This window comes from Thalia democratica, chromosome 4 (genome assembly GCF_965202585.1).
Source record: "Thalia democratica chromosome 4, ktThaDemo2.hap1.1, whole genome shotgun sequence".
Lineage (NCBI taxonomy): Eukaryota > Metazoa > Chordata > Thaliacea > Salpida > Salpidae > Thalia > Thalia democratica.
The window spans coordinates 55,083,488-55,104,702 of record NC_139168.1 but is presented as its reverse complement, the minus strand read 5'-3'; the positions used below and the strand labels follow the sequence as shown (position 1 = coordinate 55,104,702).

The 21,215-nt window shown below is 27.4% G+C and overlaps 1 protein-coding gene across 9 annotated transcripts in view; it reads right to left on the bottom strand.

Annotated features, from left to right (window-relative positions):
• LOC145835169 (uncharacterized) overlaps window positions 1-21,215 on the bottom strand; it is an 89,894-nt gene that overhangs the window by 51,815 nt on the left and 16,864 nt on the right. For all 9 annotated transcript variants that reach the window (XM_082942724.1, XM_082942723.1, XM_082942726.1 and 6 more), the window contains 4 exons: window positions 15,395-15,557; window positions 8,659-8,790; window positions 8,208-8,357; window positions 3,705-3,824 (listed from right to left, as the gene is read on the bottom strand). In XM_082942724.1, the coding sequence (XP_082798850.1) occupies window positions 3,705-3,824; window positions 8,208-8,357; window positions 8,659-8,790; window positions 15,395-15,557 (565 nt within the window). The remainder of the gene's footprint in view (window positions 1-3,704; window positions 3,825-8,207; window positions 8,358-8,658; window positions 8,791-15,394; window positions 15,558-21,215) is intronic.

Here is a 21,215-nt window from a genome sequence, read left to right as displayed (position 1 = left end):
TTACCGTAACAAATTAAATTACAATGTATCGAAAAACTAAATATTGTTTTTATTCTACTTGATCTTAATAGAAACTAAATAAGTATTGGCCTTAAGATAGTTGTTTTCAGCTATTTTTTCTTAGGTGGATTTATATGCTTTTTTTTTAATTCTCATTATCAGGTTTCTTTTACTGTTTATAAAGTTTTATGTTTTTTGAAAATCATCTTAATAGTCAAATAAAATTTTTCCTTTAAATATTTAACACAAATTCTTACAAGAGCTTCTCAATCATTATCATAAATTAAGACTTTTTTGACAGTTTTCTAAACATACCTGCATAGGTTCGATAGTTCGAAGACTAAATTAATTTTTAAGACCAGTCTTAACTTTTTTAATACATTTCAATCACAAAACTAAACACATTCAAAATACGTATTTAAACTTTTGGGTTAAAAGGCCTAAATACTTTATAAATAGATAAGATATTAGTATTCTCCGTAACAAGACTTTAGAAGGTATCCCTGGTTTGCTACTGAATAACTAAAAGGTTTTTTGTGAACCAGGTTCTAGGACCAAAGATTTTGAGCGCTTTTTTTCTTTAAACAAACTATTGTACACTTTATGTAGTCTAATTAAAGTTTTTATAGCTAAAAACAGATATCGTTTTTTAGTTTAAGTTTTTAGAAAATTAATCAAAGCTGTATAACCCTGTTAAAAATATTGTAGTTATAAGTAATAATTTCAAATATTATTTTCCGTTTCAACAATATTAACTCTTGAAATAATGGTTTTTCCATTATAAAAATCACAATTTTTATACATTAAAGTTTATTGCAAACAAAATACAAAATAGAAGTACTTTTCGGACACGCTCTTCAGTATTTATCGTGTCAAAACAAGCTGAAATAATGATTTACTGATAAAAACTAATAAAACTAAGTATTTAAAAAAACAAATTAAATTTAACACAATAGTAATAATTAACAAATTAAGGCAATCGTTTAATCAGAAATAATATAAATGTAACACAACTTTACTAATCAACTAATTTAAGTTCAACGAATTAAACAAAATGGTCGAATAAACAAATTTCTTTTGTTTACAGAGATCTGGCTTTAAGCTTAAAATGTATATAGCTTCTAAAGTTTTTAGGTTAAATTCATTACGAGCAACTGATATTATTTTGAAGTTATCCACTTTATAGTTTTCGACACACTTAGGATTAGTAATCAGGTGTTGGCCAATCGCTGAACTACTATGAATGATATCCTACTGGACACCAATAAATTTGTAAAATTGGGTCCAGCGAATAATTGTGATAATACCCAAAAAATAGAAAGTGCAACTCAACGAAGATTACTATCTTTGAAATATAATAATAAAATCACTGCAAGCGTTTATGACGCTATACGCCCATCCGGGTCATGCAGACCCAGACTGTATGGGTTGCCAAAAACACACAAAGCAAAAGTACCTCTGAGACCAGTCCTTTCAATGATTAATTCACCGCAACATAAGATTGCTAAATGGTGTGTGGAAATGTTGAAACCATTAGAATCAGTATACTCGATCTATTGTATTAAAGACTCATTCAGTTTTGCTGATGATATTAGACAGTTAAAAATCAGTCAGGAAAACATTAGTTTGTGTTCCTTCGATATCAAGTCTCTTTTTACCAGCTTACCGATTAAGGAGTGCATTAATTTAGTTGTGAATGAACTATTTAAATACAGATTAGCTCCAAAATACCTAAAACCAGAAGTCTTCAAAGAATTATTAATATTAGCATGTTGTGGAGTAGAATTTAGCTTTAATAATCATATGTATAAGCAAATTGACGGTATATCAATGGGGTCGCCACTTGGTCCTATTCTCTCAAACATTTTTGTTGGTTTCCATGAACAACAACTCATAAAAGATATCTCTCCCATTTATTACAAACGTTATGTAGATGACACGTTTGCCATCTTTACAGACGATAAAGACAGAGATGAATTTCTATTAAAACTGAATAGCATGCATGCAAACCTCGAATTTACTATGGAAACAGCAACTGAAAACAATTTAGCATTCTTAGATGTTATGGTCAATAGGGAGAATCAAATGTTCTATACGAACATTTTTAGAAAAAGTACCTTCAGTGGAGACTATGTCCCTTATAACTCATACAGTCCAATGAGACAAAAACTAAATCTAATCAGTTGCCTTACATATAGAGCAATGAAAATTTGTTCTGAAAAATATTTAGAAACAGAATTATCAAATGTGGAAAGAATCTTTGCGACTTTAGGTTACCCTCTAGACATAATAAAGAACACAATACAAAAAACAAAGACAAGGTTTGAGTCAATAAAATTTGGTCCAAAAAAGTGTCCGGTATACCTTAAGTTGCCATACAATCACAATACAGTTTTGCATAATAATTTGAAGAAAATAGTAGAAAATGGCTATAGATCTGTTAATTTACGAATAGTATACTCAACCAATAAACTGTTTCAGATTAAAAACAAAGATAAATTACCCACCCTAAACACCAGCAATGTAATTTATAAATTTGTATGTTTATGTAAAAAAACTTACGTGGGTAGAACGAGTAACAATTTGATTGCAAGAATTAACCAACACATACCAAAAAACCTTTTAAACAAGATAAAGTCATGTAACGAGGAAAAGAAATTTGATGATTTGAAAAAACTAAATAGTAGTTCAGCGATTGGCCAACACCTGATTACTAATCCTAAGTGTGTCGAAAACTATAAAGTGGATAACTTCAAAATAATATCAGTTGCTCGTAATGAATTTCACCTAAAAACTTTAGAAGCTATATACATTTTAAGCTTAAAGCCAGATCTCTGTAAACAAAAGAAATTTGTTTATTCGACCATTTTGTTTAATTCGTTGAACTTAAATTAGTTGATTAGTAAAGTTGTGTTACATTTATATTATTTCTGATTAAACGATTGCCTTAATTTGTTAATTATTACTATTGTGTTAAATTTAATTTGTTTTCTTAAATACTTAGTTTTATTAGTTTTTATCAGTAAATCATTATTTCAGCTTGTTTTGACACGATAAATACTGAAGAGCGTGTCCGAAAAGTACTTCTATTTTGTATTTTGTTTGCAATAAACTTTAATGAATATTAACTCTGTTTATCTCAATTACTAAAAAATTGTTAAATCATTTTTATTTTTTAAACAATAGTGTTTTTGATACTCTGAAAATTGTTTTTGATAAAAGTAAACACATAGAAATTTTCAAAATAACAAAAAATTCAGTTTAATTATGCAAAATAAAGAATTTAAAGGTCATATAAAACTACTTTTACTTTAAAAATTAAACTCATCACAAATATTAGTTTAAAACAAACAATAAAAGTAATACTATAGTTAATTTAATTTAGTGGTCGTAGTAAACTATCGAATAAAATTTCTTTAAGAGTTAAAGCTTTTTTATTTAAAAAAACTTATACTTTCAGTTGAAAAGTACATCGCGGGCTTCATATTTTTGCTTTGGTAGCCTAAATCGGCCCGTTGACTGCAGTTTGTCGATTCTGGGGAACCAATAAAGGTAATACTAAGTAATATATTAAGTTCTAATAAAGTAGCTATTCTGTACCGTTGCCATATATAATTTTGAATCAAGGCTTTCAATTGTAATGCTATAAAACTAATAGCCATATATTGGGAAAAACAGATTAAGTGAGTATAAAATGAACTAACTTGTGAAGAATTACCTGGAAACAAAATTCTAACTATATTTTCCTTAGGGTTAGCAGGAAACCAAACAAGAAGGCAGCCTACTGATCTATTGGCTTTATTTGTTTGTTTTTCTGGTTTTACCTATATAAATTTAACAAAGTTAGTTTAATATATTGAATTAAAAATGACATAAATAGTAATTTTTTTTTATATTGTATTTAAAATTTTTTGAAAAATTTATAAAACAATAAAATTAGGTTTAAAAATGCTATATTAACTACAAAACTAACATTTTTAAAACTAGATTCTGACTAATTTGTTAAGTTTTGTATATTCTTTAAAAGTAAAAACTTTTTGCATACTATTACATAATTAGCTTAAATATATAGATCACTCCTTAATAACTAAAATAAAACACCAATGCAGTCTATAATAAATTGTGACTTTTTATTTCTAATAAAGTTGATTTTAGCTAACAAACATAAAAAATTTATCATTTATTGTTTATTTATTAATTTCTTTAGATTCATTAACTGTTGTCTGTTTTAAAGTAAAGAATTTTGAAACAGTATAATATTTAAGCGTGTTTGAGTATTTGTATAACCTATAAAACTATACATATATATACTTGTTTTTTGAAGTGCGTGGATGGTACAAGAGGCTCTCCTTTTTACGTAGGTGCCAATTATTAATTTAGTATAACAAAATAGTTTTTTGTTTTAGACTGCTGTATCAGCGCTAAATACCTATTTCAGCAAGGTGTTATATTAAATAAAAAGCAATCTTTAGAGTATCATAAAAAAATATATAGAGTTAGATATTAATTAACAATAGTATAAGTTAGGGGTGGGTAACGTTTTCAGTTAGCAGGCTAGATGTGGAAAAATTTAGTTGTTGGCGGGCCGGAAGAATTCAATTTCATTTAATTTACGAAAACTAACCAATTATCCACTTCATTTTGAAATATACTAGTTCTATATGACATTTGTAGTATATATATAGTGTAAAATCAATGTCCTGTAAATTATACTTTAGACATTAAATTTTTTGGCCTTTCATTTTTATTTTCGAAATCATAGTGTAAGTTTCGAAATTGCGGGCTAGATTTATTCGCTGGCGGGCCGGATTTAAAGCTTTTTAGGTTGGGAGTCTACTTAAATTTTGAAAAAATTATCGGGCCGGTTACATGACTATTCAAATTCGGTCAACTCGAATTCCGAGATATCAAATTACGACAATTCAAGTTCCGACGACTTAAATACGACAACTCAAATTCGGACAATTCAAATTCGGACAACTCAAATTACGACAACTCAAATTCTAAAAGTTCAAATTCTGATAGTTTAAACTCGGACGATTCAATTCCGACAATTTAAGTTCTGACAATCTAAATTTCAATGATTCGAGTTCGGACAGTTCAAACTTCGATAAGTCAAACTCCCACAATTTAAAATCCGATAAATATTTTCCAACTACTTGAAGTTTTTTATAGCAAACAAAAGCCATTAAAGTTTTGAAAGCTTTAGTTTTTTTTATTAGCTAAACGAACAAATTTTAATTTAAAAATAAATTTAAAAGTTTTAAGGAGTGAAATTATGTTTAGTTAATAATTATAAATAAAATTTAGTTTTTATAGTAAACCATCATCATGTTTTTCATTTTTTTAGCGATGTATGTTTAAATTTATTTAAATTTTAAAATACAACATGCTTATTTGATTTCGGAATATTTATTCTGTCCTTTCTTTATGCTCAGACTAAAAGATACATGCTTTAGCGTTAGGACGTACGAGATATAGAACTTAAGAAAAATTCTTTAAAGATCTATATAAAAGTTTATATAATCCTTTTAACCTTAAAGTATAAATTAATGAGTAGTCGTAGTCAATATAAAGTATTTAATGTTAATTTTAATATAACGTTATATATTTTATTTTGCCTATTTTGACAGTTATTTGTCTTAACTAATAAAGATTGTTAAATTTACTTAAACGTAAAGAGCTTATTTAAATAAAGATATGCAAATTTAATATTTTATTTACAACCAGGTTTCGGTGAGAAAAAATTTGCTACCTTTTCAAGTAAAATAAAATAGTGACCTGCATATAAGAATGATGCTTATCTATAACTATTCAGTTTTAGATAGTTTTTAATTCCATTTAGATAAGTTTCTAGGTATTAATATCTTAAACTACTTTTTTAAAGCTTATAATTTAGTTAGTTTTTTTTTTGACTCATTATATTAATTAAATTCAATTCGTTTTAAAATTATAACTCATTTTATTTAATTATACACTAATAAGCTTGAATTTTCAAATATGTAGTATTTAAGTTTTTTGTTTATATTTTCATGCATGAAAATAAGTTTATAAGTAACTTTATAGATAAGCAACATTGTTATGTGCAATTCACTATTTTATTCTAGTTGAAAAGGTCGCAATTTTTTTGTCACCGAAATCTGGTTGTAAACAGAATATTTAGTTTGCACATCGTTATTTTGCCTATTTTAAAAAGTAATAAAATGTTTTTTTCCGACAGAAAACTGTATAAGATCTTCAATTGTTATACACATCTTAAAAAAAGTGTTATAACAACTAAATGGCAGGTATTGTAAATCAGGTTTAGTATATTATTTATTGAGCGATAAAAGAAAGGCGATCAAAAAGTTGTTTTTATACTTAACATTAAAAAGTTGTATTTTGTAAAAACTCTTGTGTTAAATAGTTGCAATTCAATCCTTAATCTTTTAAGTAAGCAACAAAAACTATCATAAAAGTTCACGCGCATAAAATTTTATGTACATGCGTAAATCAAGTCAACGCTAAAAAGGTTGAAAATTGTATTAGATATCCTCAAAGTTTTATTACTAATTTTTTTTATACAAGTATAAACTGATATGACAACTTATTTTTTATGTCAAAGTTGTTCAGAAATATTTGTCAATACTTTCTAAATAATCACTAATTTTTGTGTCACTTTTTGCAATTTTTATTGTCACGTTTTGAATTGTAAGAGTTTGAGTTTTCAGTATCTAAACTGTATAAATTTTATTGAAAACATCGGTGAATACTACAGAGCCTAAGCCTGAACTTTTGTATGCCGTGTGACAAGCTCAAGTTTAACATAAGGTTTTATCATACCAATTCAATCATCAGACCAAAAATCTTCGGTAGACTGATACCGGTTTTGTCCTTATTAGGACTCATCAATAAATCACAACTATGTTTTTAATGTTTAAAACTGAAATTATATTTTGTGTAGAAGTCTTTGAATGACAGTCCTATTGAGCCAACATAAGACTAACTAAAAAGATAACAACACAGACTATAAAAATAAACGGGAAATAGTAAACAGAACAAAATCTAAATTTAAGACTAAATTTGGCTGCAACTGAGAAACTTACTGCAACTGAGAACTTTGCAACTGAGAAAAAATCGAAATTAATAAATCAAACAACTAAAGAACAAAACACTAAACAAGAAAATTGAAATACAAATTATATGCATTCTTTACAAAAAATTCTCATTTTAGAAAAATTAAACCTAAATAAATATTAAACCAAAGTAAAATTAAGCTGCGCACATGAGCAGTTTAAAACATTTTTCTAATACAATCTTTCCTTTCCATGCTTTACAAAAAGTTTTTTTAGCAATCACTAAAACTTTTTTAAATTCTTAAACCAGTAAAGAAATTAAAACCAGCGTATTGTTCAAATATTGCTTACTGCACAAAAACCTTCAAAATTACTAAAATACTAAAATAATTTGAATACTAAATTTCTGTAAAACATGTTTAATAAACTTTAGCTTTACTGAGGAATACATGTGATATTTCTTTCATCTACGAAACGACTGTATAAGAATTTTGTTTGTTATTTAACTAAATAAATTAGGGTGCTTATAAATAGTCCTGGACAAGACGTTAAAAGGTACTCGTTGTGTGCGACTCGATAATCGAAAGGTTCTTTGTGCACCAGGTCCTAGGACCAAATATTTTGATCGTCTTTTTTTGTCGCTCAATAAACTATAATAATATACGGCAACCCTTGAGTTTTCAGCTTTTTTTTTCCATTTAGCAAATACCACAAAAATACCCTGTGCAAAATTTTAGTTGATCTGAAGAAATTTTCGTTTTGGCTTCATTTGGTTTTCTGAAAACATAATATAAAACCGATAAAATTGTACTTTGTAGTTTTTAGCGGTAAACTTTTTTTAAATGTGGCAATTATTACAAAACACACTGTGCACAACTTAGACGATTTTAAGAAAGTCTAATGTAGGCGGAAATTTGAAGTTCAAGAAAACTTAAAAAATGTAATAAAAATTACATATAATCAAGAACCCCAGCTTTTTTTTGTTATCATGAATTTATTGTAATTGATAAAGCTACAACATAATTTATATGTTATATATTAAGTTTTTGACGATAGCATAATACAATCAACATTTAAAGCTTTTTTTATCGTTTCGAAATAAAATAAATAGAAATACATTCTGTTACAATAACAACAACAACAAAAACAAACTTCTTTGTTGGTTTTCAGTTTACTTAAACTATTTCGAGTTTCTAATTTTACTGGCAGTAAAGGGTACATAACCAGTTTACCCACATCAAACTTCATAAAAAGGGTTATAGGATCTAAAAACGCTAAAGAACGGACTTTTAAATTCAGCTCCTGTTATTATTAAACTCTACTTTAATAATTCTTTTACTAGCTGTTTTTATAAAACAACATTTTACCGATTAACAGTAAAAATACAACTACATTAGGAAAAATCCTAGTAATTATTTTTTAAGTAAAGAAAACAGTTTAGCTCAGTAAAAAATGTTATTTTGTTTTAAGATATTTGAAAAAAATAAAGTACTTCATAACTTTTAAAATCCTAAATTTAAAACTTATTTTATGGAAAAATGTATGACATATTAATATTACCGAACTATTATAATTAATCTGATTAACTGTATAAAAAACATACCTCAGTTAATCTAATGTTTTCCTTGATTGCGCATAAATCTTCATCTTTTTTTGTATTTTCACTTGCAATACTTAGTTGATAATTAGTAAAGTAAGCTCCTAAATCTGGGGATATCAAATGTTGAAGAAGTTTCTGTTTTATAATATAAATATAAATGTCAAGTTTTCTTCAATATGAATAAGAATTTTGTCAAAACTTTAATATCTAAACCAGGATTTCCCTAACTTTTTTCAAAAAAAGCTATGTCCATCTCCAACAAGATTACTCAAAAAACTACCCTTGAAAAAAACCTTAGACCTTTTTTATTTGGTTTTATCATTAACTCCCGAATATCTAGTGTAAGTTTCAAATTAAGACCTCATGCCCCTAAAGGGGGCCACTTGGCCCTCTTTGGGAAACCCTGATCTAAACGTTTAACTAATAACATAACATGAAATGATTTCAACCTAAATTTGGAAAACTACGTCTTACTAACCAAATCAGGCCCGCAACATGATCTTAGCTTGAAAAATAAAACTGGTGCAAAACTAGCGAAGGTAAGCTTTTACATAACAAATACTTACAATTTTGATCTTTTCAAAATTTTTATTTAATGATTATTTTATTAAATATTAATTTCTATAAGCATTTTCTATATTATTTTTTTTAATAACGGTGTCCTAAGAAGACTCTTTGATTAAATATTATAAGTCTGTTGACCAATGTTCTGATCAAAAACAATTAAAATACTTAAAATATGTATATAAAAATATACATAGGATTTCAATCTTTATAATGCAAACAAGCTATAAAAACAAACAAACGCTTTATACTCCAAAAATCTAATGTTTAAAATAACAAAAAAAAATTTGAATAAAAATTATTTTAATAAAACTATATAGCGGTTAATGTAATGACTTTTTAAAATTCACAAAACAAAAGTTTTTATAATTAAAACTTAAAGAAAAAAAATAGAAAAATATTACTGTCTACTATATGTAAAGCAATTAAAATATTCTTCTAAATATTAAAGAGTATAAATTGCTGTTCTTTGTTAGCATATAGTATAGACGTTGCCTCTAAAAATATAAAAAATAACATAGTTATTTATCTAACACAAAATCTACTAAATCTTAAGTAAAATAATAGACTATAAAAGTCTTTAGCTGGATAATAATAAAATGCTCAAACACAAACATGAGCGATTATAATAATAAGACGTTCAGATACCAGACGTTTATTTAGTACTTTTACAGTTTCACTGCTTGATAGCAGATCTTCAGGTACAATAATAAAACGACGGTCTAAAGCACTTCATATATATACACATATCTATATATGATATATGTATTTTTATTTTATATTTGGCACCTACGAAAAGTTGAGAGCCTCTCTCACCATCACCAGACTTCAAAAAACAAGTAAGATGTTTCTCGCTTGTTTAATTAAGCTGAGTCTCTAAAGTTTTAAAGATGATTAAAAGTATACACGACTTAAGACCTATAAACTTCAATTATTCATTAAAGAGCATACCAATAAGTAGTAGTAATAAAGAGTTCAAAATTGAAATGTACAAAAAAGTAGATAAACTGATAAATAAAATGAGATGGAAAGCATTCCATTTAAGGGATGAAAACACAGAAGCTAAAGTTTCAGATTATGACAGCTTATTTTTAACAAAAAAACGAGCTGCCGAGGATAAACTTTTAACAAACTTTGAAAACGACCTTTACGAGTTAATAAATAATTTAAAATTCCGAAAATACCAAAACTCTTTTACCCGCAAACTTAACAAAGACTTAAAGGAAATAAGGTCCACCAAAAAAGTTTTTGTTTTTGCAGATAAATCTCACAGCCTATACAAAATTAGTTCGGATAAGTATAAGAAACTAATTACAGAAAACATCACATCTACATACAAAAAATCGGAAAAAAGTCTCAAAAACAAAATAAAATGTAAAATTCCCAAACTTTCTCAACAACAATGTTACATTACTTTAAAAGATCATAAACCAAACTTCCCAACTAAACTAAGTTTTAGAATAATTAATCCGGCAAAAACTTTTATTGGCAAACCTGCAAAAACAAGTTTAGATAAAATCAACAATTTTATAAGAACAAAAAATAATTTAACACAATGGAAAAATACTTATGAGGTATTGAACTGGTTCAATAACTTAAGCAATAAATCAACTTCAAGATTTATCAAATTTGATATAGTGAGCTTTTATCCAGCAGTCTCAGCAACAATTTTGGAAAACTCCTTCAAATTTGCTGCAGGCCTAACTAAAATAACGGAAAATGAAAAAGAGCTAATCAGACATTGCTGTAAATCAGTACTGTTCCACGAGGGTGAACCATGGTCGAAAAAGCATAACAAGAACAGCTTTGATGTACCAATGGGAAGCTTTCATGGAGCAGAAATTTGCGAACTGGTTGGCCTATATATTTTAGATATGTTGAAGAAGGAAAAGATTTTTAATGATAGTAACTTTGGTATATACCGTGACTATGGTTTAGTAGTGGTGGACATTCTATCGGGACCAGATATGGAGAGAAAAGTCAAACATCTAAGAAAAGTCTTTAAAAACGTTGGTTTTGATGTTACCATCGAAGCCAATCTGTTTGTAACAGACTTCTTAGATGTTACTTTAGATCTTCAAAATGAAAGTCATAAGCCGTATAGAAAACCAAATGCGCATACGGTTTATGTGAAAAGCAAGTCAAACCATCCAGAGCATGTGTTAAAACACATACCGGTGGCAGTGAACAACCGCCTCCAGAAGATTTCTAGCAGTCAAAGCATTTTTAAGGAAACAACCCAACAATACCAGGAAACTATAAGAGAAAGTGGGTACGATCACGAGTTAGCCTATAGCCACAAAAGCGAGAAGGGTAAGAACAAGAAAAGAAGGAGAAGAAATATTCTACATTTAAACGCTCAATTCTGCAAAAGTGTGGCAACACGGGTTGGGAAGCGCTTCCTAGAGATTGTGGACAATAACTTTATTGAAAACCATCCATATTGTAAAGTTTTTAACAGGAAGACACTAAAAGTGTCCTACTCCTGCATGCCAAACATGAAACAACTTATAATGGCACACAATCGAAAGATGTTAGACACGCAGGACAAAGAGAGGCGAATGTGTGACTGCAAAAAACAAGAATGCCCGGTAAATGGAAGTTGCTTAATGGAAAATAATATATATAAAGCTACAGTCATAACTGAAAACCAGACCAAGTTTTATGTTGGCTCGACTAGACTATCGTTCAAGAATCGCTACACAAAGCACAAGTACAGCTTCAAACACGAAAAACATGAAAATACGACAACTTTATTGCAGTACATTTGGAAACTAAAAAATAACGAAGTTAATTTTAAAATTCAGTGGGAAATATTAACAAGAACGAAAAACACGTATAGTTTAAAAAACGAATGTAAATTGTGTAATGCGGAAAAATCGAAATTTAAAAGTTAATAAATCGGAATCTCTAAACAAAAGAAACGAATTACAAACTGGCTGCATACATTATCGTAAACAATTTATCTAAAAACTATGTTAATAATTTTGTCTAAAATCAACTATCTATTATTACGTAATACCTAATTTTGTATAATTATATAGCTGTACTTACAAGTTTGCTTTTCATTGAATAAAACTTGGCTGAAGACGCGTATTAAACGCAGAAACAGCTGTCCCAAGCAAAAGTTTACTTTGTGTATTTTTATTTTATATCTATATATATATATATAATAAGGTTATTATTCAAACTTGAACACCTTCTATAGAGCTCACTTGAAGGGCTTTTATATAGTTTTTTAGAAAAATACGATTTAGAAAGTACTAGTACATGTTATTTTATGAAACATATGTACTAGTATTTTTAAATTCGTAATTTTCTAATAAACTTTGTATATATATATATGTTTATTTATTTATCTATTTATATAAAAACTATAACTTAAACAGCTGTTTCACACATTGAAATGTAAAATTTCATGTGATCGTCAGTAAGTTACAGGTTATTATAATAGTGAACAGAAATTTCGATTTTAAAATTTTTATATAATTAGATAAATATTTAGCTTCAATTTAATTTGTCGAGCATTATCGATTAGAACTTTTTATAAAACCTTTAATATATATATGTACATTTGTTCCCCATTTATTTAATATTTCTAATTTATTTTGTAGTCTGTATTGTTATCTTTTAAATTACATATGTAGTTCGCTAGTTCTGTTGTGTGTCTTTTGTTAATATTGTTGAATGATGATTTGAGGTTTCTGTATCTTTGTTTAAAAGTATTTCCTGTGGAACTTATACACTGATTTGTTGTTTTATTTGATGTTACTGTTGCTTTATATATATATATATCACAGATGTTTTTGTGTTTAAAACTTAATTTTAACTAACGGCGTTTCACTGCTCCCAAATAAATTTAAGAACAGATCTACGGAGTCTATAAAATATTAACACACATTAGAAAAAAAGCAGAAAAAGTATGTATAGTTATGTATATTTTTTATGTAGGTAGTAACTATAAACGAACTTTATGGTTTAAAAACAAAGTTTGGGATAAAAACATAAAAATATAAAGTTGTCTACAAAAAATACAAATTTAAATAAAAGTAGGCACTAACCTCATAAAGCTCTAAGAATAGGCAAGTTTTTAAAATGAAAATTAAATTGAGTTGTGCAGAAATATTACGTCATAATAAATTTAACAAATTGGTCAATAATTTATACAGCTTAAAAACATAAAGTATTAAACTTGCAAGTGTTTGTGATTGTAATGTGAGTGTTGTGAAATAAATTAGTACATAAGTAGACAGAGTTATTTAAAGTAGAATAGTCGGTTGTGGGGACAAATATTCGATAAATCTTGCCGCTTATTCAGAAGTAGGTCTTTATCTTCTGCTGCAATTACTGCTCTTTTTGTATCAAACTTTGTTTTTAAACCATTAAGTTCATTTATAGTTGCTACCTACATAAACAATATACATAATTGTACATACTTTTCTGCTTTTTTTCTAATGTGTGTTAATATTTTATAGACTCCGTAGATCTGTTCTTAAATTTATTTGAGAACAGTAAAACGCCGTTAGTTGAAATAAAGTTTTTAACACAAGAACATCTGTGGTATATATTCCGATAAGCTTAGCTTATCAGGATCTGCAGGATTTAACGCATTTTAACGTTACATTTTATATATATATATATATATAAATAGAACTAAAATACACAAAATAAACTTTTGCTTGGGACAGCTGTTTCTGCGTTTAATACGCGTCTTCAGCCAAGTTATATTCAATGAAAAGCAAACTTGTAAGTACAGCAATAAAATTATACAAAATTAAAATTGTCGTATTTTTATATTTTTCGTTTTTGAAGCTGTACTTGTGCTTTTTGTAGCGATTTTTGAACGATAGTCCAGTAGAGCTAACATAAAACATGGTCTGGTTTTCAGTTATGACTGTCGCTTTATATTTAATACTTTCCATTAAGCAGCTTCTATTTACCGGGCATTCTTGCTTTTGCAGTCACACATTCGACTCTCTTTGTCCTGCGGGTCTAACATCTTTCGATTGTGTACCGTTATAAGTTTTTTCATGTTTGGCATGCAAGGAATAGGACACTTTTAGTGTTATGTTTTTTATAAATACATATATACAAAGGTTTATTTCAAGATGTAAAACTGGAAGAATTGGAGTTTCGTGCCTATGCACTCATCAACTTCAAAACAAGTTCAAAATGAAGCACAAAACAAAACACACAAATGAAACTTTAAAAATTAAGCATAAATAGATTATGACGTAATTTTGAAACTATAAAAAATCATGCGAAACGGCTTGTGCAAAAATTAATTTACAAATCGTCAATAAACTGGCAAAAATTCATTTTCAAAGTTACTTCATAATCTATTTATGCTTAATTTTTTTAACTTTCATTTGTGTGTTTTGTTTTGCGCTTCATTTTGAACTTGTTTTAAAGTTGATGAGTGCATAGGCACGTAACTCGAGTTCTTCAACTTTTACATCTTGAAATAAACCTTTTTATTAAAAAAACCGTTAAAGTGGGCTCCGTGTGAAAGATTTAATTTGTTAAGTTGATCAGCTTATTTTTTATTCTATATATATTATTATCATAATTTATAATATAAAAAAACAACTAATTTTAGAATCGTTTACTTAGTTTCAATGCTTTGTGCATATCCTCAGAACGAAATAAAGAACAAAGTAAATTTTTAAAGAATCACACAAAAAAACACATCGTGACGTTTCAACTAAAACTGAATAATTTTAGTTAGCCTATTTTAAAAACAACCTATGTACAAGTCAACTTATTTTTGCGTTGTTTGTTTTTGTTTTTGGAATTATTTTGTTGTTATTTTTTTGTTATCATTTAGTGTTTTTTTTTTCTTTTAAAGTACATGTTTTGATTGTGGAGGTAGGGTTGCTGCCTTTCTTTTTTGTTTATTTAATGATAAATATTTTTTAATTTTTTCGATTTTGTACTTTTCCAAGCTATATAAATGGCTTTATATATATATACATATATATATATAAAGTGCTTTAGAACGTCGTTTTATTACTGTACCTGAAGATCTGCTATAAAGCAATGAAACTGAGGGAAGTACTGAATTTGGTATCTGAACTTCTTATTATTGTTAAATCTTAAGTAACAAATAAACTAAGCTCAAACAGACTTTAATAGCTACTCGTACAAAAAAAATGTTAGAAATATAAACAATTACTTTATATTTTTCGCTATTGCAATCGACAGGTAACTTAAGATCTCTTTCTTGAAGTTTCCTTTCCAAAAACTTGTTGATTCCAACTAAAGATCCAGATGTTGCTGTCGTTGATATTACACAATCTAGAGACAAATGATGACGTATCAATCTCCAAAACGTTGGTCTATCAAAATATTTAAAGTTATTAAATTTATAGCTTTTGCATCGAAGTAGACAAAAATATATTAAAAACTGATTATTGTTGTTTGTTGTTTAATTACAAAGTTTTTAAAACATTAGAACAAGTATTTAAAAATAAAGAATTTTTACAATGTATTAGTTTTTCTACTAATGCCTTATAAGAAATCCCAAAAACAAAAAAGAACAGACTAATATAAGTAACATATGAAGCAATTTTTTTTACATGTTTTTATTTATTTAAAAAAACCTTAGTTATTCATGAAAGAGCCCTAAATGATGATTTAACGGCCACTTGGACTTCCTACTCAAAAATTATTAATTGAAGAAAGTTATATGATAGTTCTTAACAAAATTGATTTTAGCAATACTTATTTAAGTCAGACATAAAACTATTTACAAAGTCTATGATTAGTAAAAGGTTTTAAATCGCAGATTTTTTTGTTCTTTCACAAAAATAATGAAAAAAAGGCAATTTTACGTTTAACAATTAATTAAAATTTTACCTGCACTATTTACATAAAACTATAATTCAAGAAATTTAGTAATTTTCTACTTTAACTACACTAAATTACTACAATGAATGTTCACTGAAACTTAACATTTATATACTTAAGATTTATAATAGAAGCACTCATTTTTACTTATAGCTATACTTTAGACTAGTGGCCGGCACGGTGTACACTGGTACACACTAGTATACATGGATTTATTTTAGGGTTCACGAGACTTTTGGGGTGCATGAAACTTATTTTGGGGTACATGATTTTTTTTTTCGCGCAGAAACTAATTAAAATTTTTTTTTTTAATCTTTCTACATTTAAGACATATTCAACCTTGAAACCCAGCTGACCATTTTGCTGTTAATAAAACAGCTATTTTTGTACTCTCCTAGTTCTATTCTGTTACATTATGTAAAAATTCTTCAACCCTTAGCCGTTTTAGACTTGATCAGTATCGTGCTAGCAACAAGACCCACTCAGACAGTTCCAGATCAACACAGTTTTAGATCAACAGACGGATTTAGCTGTGGTAATTTTTCATGTCATTTTTTCGTTACTTTTTGTTGTTTTTTTTTTATTTCGTTATTTGTTCGTGGCAATACTTTCTTAAACACAGATAGTAATTGCTTAATAAAAAATATTAAGTTAACTTAACTAAATATTTAAATTTATCATTCAATAAAAAGTACCAAGACTACTGATTGTTAATTGGGGTAGTGGCAATGTATTAAATGAATCTAGTTAGTATTTTAGACCTGGGTCATACAAGTAAAATATTGTTGTAAAAATTAGATCTTCGATATTAAAAGTTTAATGAAATGGATAGGGTAAACTGATAAATTTAAAGTTAGCGTGTAAAAATTAACTGGGTGTTACCGAATTATTAGTAAAAAAATATGATTAAAAGTGTTTACATATACTTAAACACTAGCGGCGCTAAAGAATGCAAATTGGGGTGCACAAAATTTTAATTTTGTGATTTAGGGTTCACGGATTTGAAGTAGCGTGCCGACAACTGCTTTAGACAATGTAGAACAGAATTAAATGTAGACAGATTTTGGGTAATTTAAAATATTTTCTTCTGCTTATAAGGCAACCATTCTAGTTTTTTGAATTTAAAGTATACAAATTTTGGAAAGTTAAAGTATGCGTTATCAAACACAATGTATATTCTTCTGATTTACTCATAAAAGATTTAAATTCAAAAATGTATTGCTAAATTAAAACTGATAGTTAAGAATTTTATACCATTTTTATTTGCCTTTTACAAGTAGTAAACTAAAAAACTTCTTGAAATATTTTTTTATTTTATTCGATAAGTTGTACTCATTAATATTATAATAGATTACATATTAAATTTTCTAAAAGTAAAAGTTAACTACTGTTTTTGGCTTATATTGTTTATTTGTTTAATTTTATCCCCTGTCTACAGTACTCTTTTATTTATAAGGTACATATTATTAAGAGTTTATTTTGTTTAATCAGTACATTTTGCGTGTTTTCTGATGGCTTTTTTATGAGTTTTTATTCAAGTTTTTTTTTGAAAAATAAATTGGTTGTAGCTATATTCAACTAAAATAAATGTTTTAATAATTTTCTGATAAATTCAGTTATATTATATTTATCTCATTGTCATTACTAAAATATTCATTCTTCACACCATTAACTAGTTACCGTATATTAATGTTATAGCTTCTAATTTTTTAACAATATACTGATGTCTTTAAAAATTTTTTAAAATTTTAAACATATGTCTGCTAATTTTAATTTTTATACATAAAACAAGTCTTTTTCAACAACACAAATATATTTCAACAATTTTCTTCAGTGTGATTACAATTGTAACAAGGTAAAACAAATTTTAAACTTATATAGCCTTTTTAATTATATGAGAAATTATCAATCAATTAGTAAAAAAAAAACCCTAAACTATAACAAAAAATTAAAAACAACAAGGAAAACATAATTAACTGTAACATTTAAAACAAAACAAAACAAAATTAGTCTAATTTAAACAAGGATAATGAGTAATCAAACTCTCTTTGTTTGCATAATTCTGGCTTGTCTAAGTGAATATAAATAGCTTCTATCTTAATTAAATCAAAAATGTTCGTGCAACTTCTTAAAACTTTGAACTTTGTCTCACTGTAATTATTACCACATTTAGGATTTTTTACTAAGTGCTCTGAAATTGATGATCTTTTTGTTGCGTTTAAGGTTGCAATACTCATTTTCTTCGGTTGATTTTTGATATGGTCTTTCACGCACTTAGGTACGTGCTCTTTTATTCTTGTTTCTAAATGCCTAGATGTTTGTCCTATATAGCTGTTTGCGCAACAGCATTTATACGTGTATACCACGCAACTTTTGTGTTTGTAGGATATTAGATCTTTACCTCTAGGATTTAGGATAGCAGCAGATGTAAAAATTACTCTTGGTTTAGAAGCATGGTAAACTTTTTCTGTCATATTCTTGATATCTCTTTCAACTTGTTTTGATTTTTCACCCACATAGGGCAAAATTAATAGAACAGGACATTTCTCTGGTCCATAAGGTTTTGTGTACTTTAGTCTTTTCAATTCAGTTTTGAATACCTTATCAATCAACGGATTAGGGTATCCGTTCTTTATTAGTAATTCTTTTATAACCTTAAGTTCATTCTGAAATACTTCTGGCGAACATATTTTATTTGCTCTATGAAATAGGGTTTTAATCAAACCAATTTTTCTTCTTTTACTGCAATATGATTGAAAATTAAGGTATTGACCAGTAAATGGTTTTCTGAAAATAGACGTTATGAAATTATTATCCTTTCTTTTGATTAAAACATCTAAAAATGATATTTGATCATTTTCTTCATTTTCTTTTGTAAATTTAATAGCACTATGCAAAGAGTTCAACCTCTCAAACAATAAATTACTAACTTTTACACTATCACTGATAACAAAACAATCATCCACGTATCTCATGTACTTACAATTTGAATCGAATTCTGGTAGAACTTTGTATTCAAGATAGCCCATAAATATGTTTGCCAATGTAGGTCCTAATGGGGAACCCATGGCAATACCATCAATTTGTCGGTATAATATATTATTAAAACTGAATTCAACTTCTTCTGTTGCGAGTCTCATTAGTCGAACAAAATTACTTCTTTTCAGAGTCGGATTTTCAAGGTTATATAACATTTCTGCACAAATATCTATCACTTCATTTAAAGGTACACTTGTAAAAAGACTTTTTACATCAAAAGAACAAAGAAACGTGTCTTTAGCTCCCTGGAGTTTTAAGTCATCTACAAACTTGAAAGAGTCTTTTACAATATATCTAGAAAAATACTTCAACACAGGATCCAAAAGACTATTTAAGTATCTTGCCAATTCATGTTGTGGAGATCTTATCATAGAAAGTATAGGCCTCAGAGGTATATCCACTTTGTGTAGTTTTGGTAAACCATATAAACGAGGTCTTATGGAACCTACCGGTCTAATTAAATTATAATGTTCTTGAGAAAGTTCATTTTTATCCACCAAATCTTTTAATATTTGAATAATTTTCTTTTCCAACTTAACTATAGTTAGCTTATCTCCTACAGGACCTATTTTCAAAAACTTCTTCTCATCATTAATTATGTTCAACATTTTAGAATTATAGTCCTCTTTATTAAGAATTACGATTCCTGAACCTTTGTCAGGTTTGGTAATGACAATATGTTCATTACTTTTAATCTTAGTCAGGCTACTTATGATTTCTTTTGAATTAATTACAGAACTATGTTCTGGCTTAAGTTTGCAAAAGTTGTGTGCAACTGAGACTAAGTTTGCTTTCAAAGCAACTTCATCCTGTTTTGAACTTGGCTGGAGTTTTAAAAGTTGATTTAAATATTTCTCAAATCCTAAATAAGTAGCAACTTGATCAACCTTTTTTGCTGGGAGTGAAAAATTCATTCCATAGCTTAACGCAGTCAAGTCTTTTTCATCAAATTTTTGAGAAGATAAGTTTTTGACACTTTGCTTGGTGAAGTTTCCAAATTTAAGTTCTACCAGTCTGTTTAGGTTCTTTTTGTTTTTTGCCAAATACTTCTCTTGCTGCTTTTTTTCAGAATAACTAATAAATTCATTAAAATGTTCTTCTTTTAACTTTATTTTTAAACTATTTTTAATACTAACTGCAGAGTCTTTTAAGTTAATTAACCTCTCTTCAATCTTTTTGATTTCCAACTTTAGAAAAATCTTTTCAACTTTGTAGCTGTATTTTAATCTACTTTTGTAGATTCTAGCAATAATCCACTTAGGACAAACCAATTTATTCAAACATTCTTTTCAGAATAACTAATAAATTCATTAAAATGTTCTTCTTTTAACTTTATTTTTAAACTATTTTTAATACTAACTGCAGAGTCTTTTAAGTTAATTAACCTCTCTTCAATCTTTTTGATTTCCAACTTTAGAAAAATCTTTTCAACTTTGTAGCTGTATTTTAATCTACTTTTGTAGATTCTAGCAATAATCCACTTAGGACAAACCAATTTATTCAAACATTCATGTTTGAAACATTCATGTGTTGTTGAAAAAGACTTGTTTTATGTATAAAAATTAAAATTAGCAGACATATGTTTAAAATTTTAAAAAGTAGTTATTGTCTGACAACTGTTAAGCTGGGTAATAAGCTTATATCAACAGAATGTAAAGTGAAAAGAAATGAACTGTTAAATAATTTTCTAAAGGAATGTTTGAATAAATTGGTTTGTCCTAAGTGGATTATTGCTAGAATCTACAAAAGTAGATTAAAATACAGCTACAAAGTTGAAAAGATTTTTCTAAAGTTGGAAATCAAAAAGATTGAAGAGAGGTTAATTAACTTAAAAGACTCTGCAGTTAGTATTAAAAATAGTTTAAAAATAAAGTTAAAAGAAGAACATTTTAATGAACTTATTAGTTATTCTGAAAATATTACTAAAAAGCAGCAAGAGAAGTATTTGGCAAAAAACAAAAAGAACCTAAACAGACTGGTAGAACTTAAATTTGGAAACTTCACCAAGCAAAGTGTCAAAAACTTATCTTCTCAAAAATTTGATGAAAAAGACTTGACTGCGTTAAGCTATGGAATGAATTTTTCACTCCCAGCAAAAAAGGTTGATC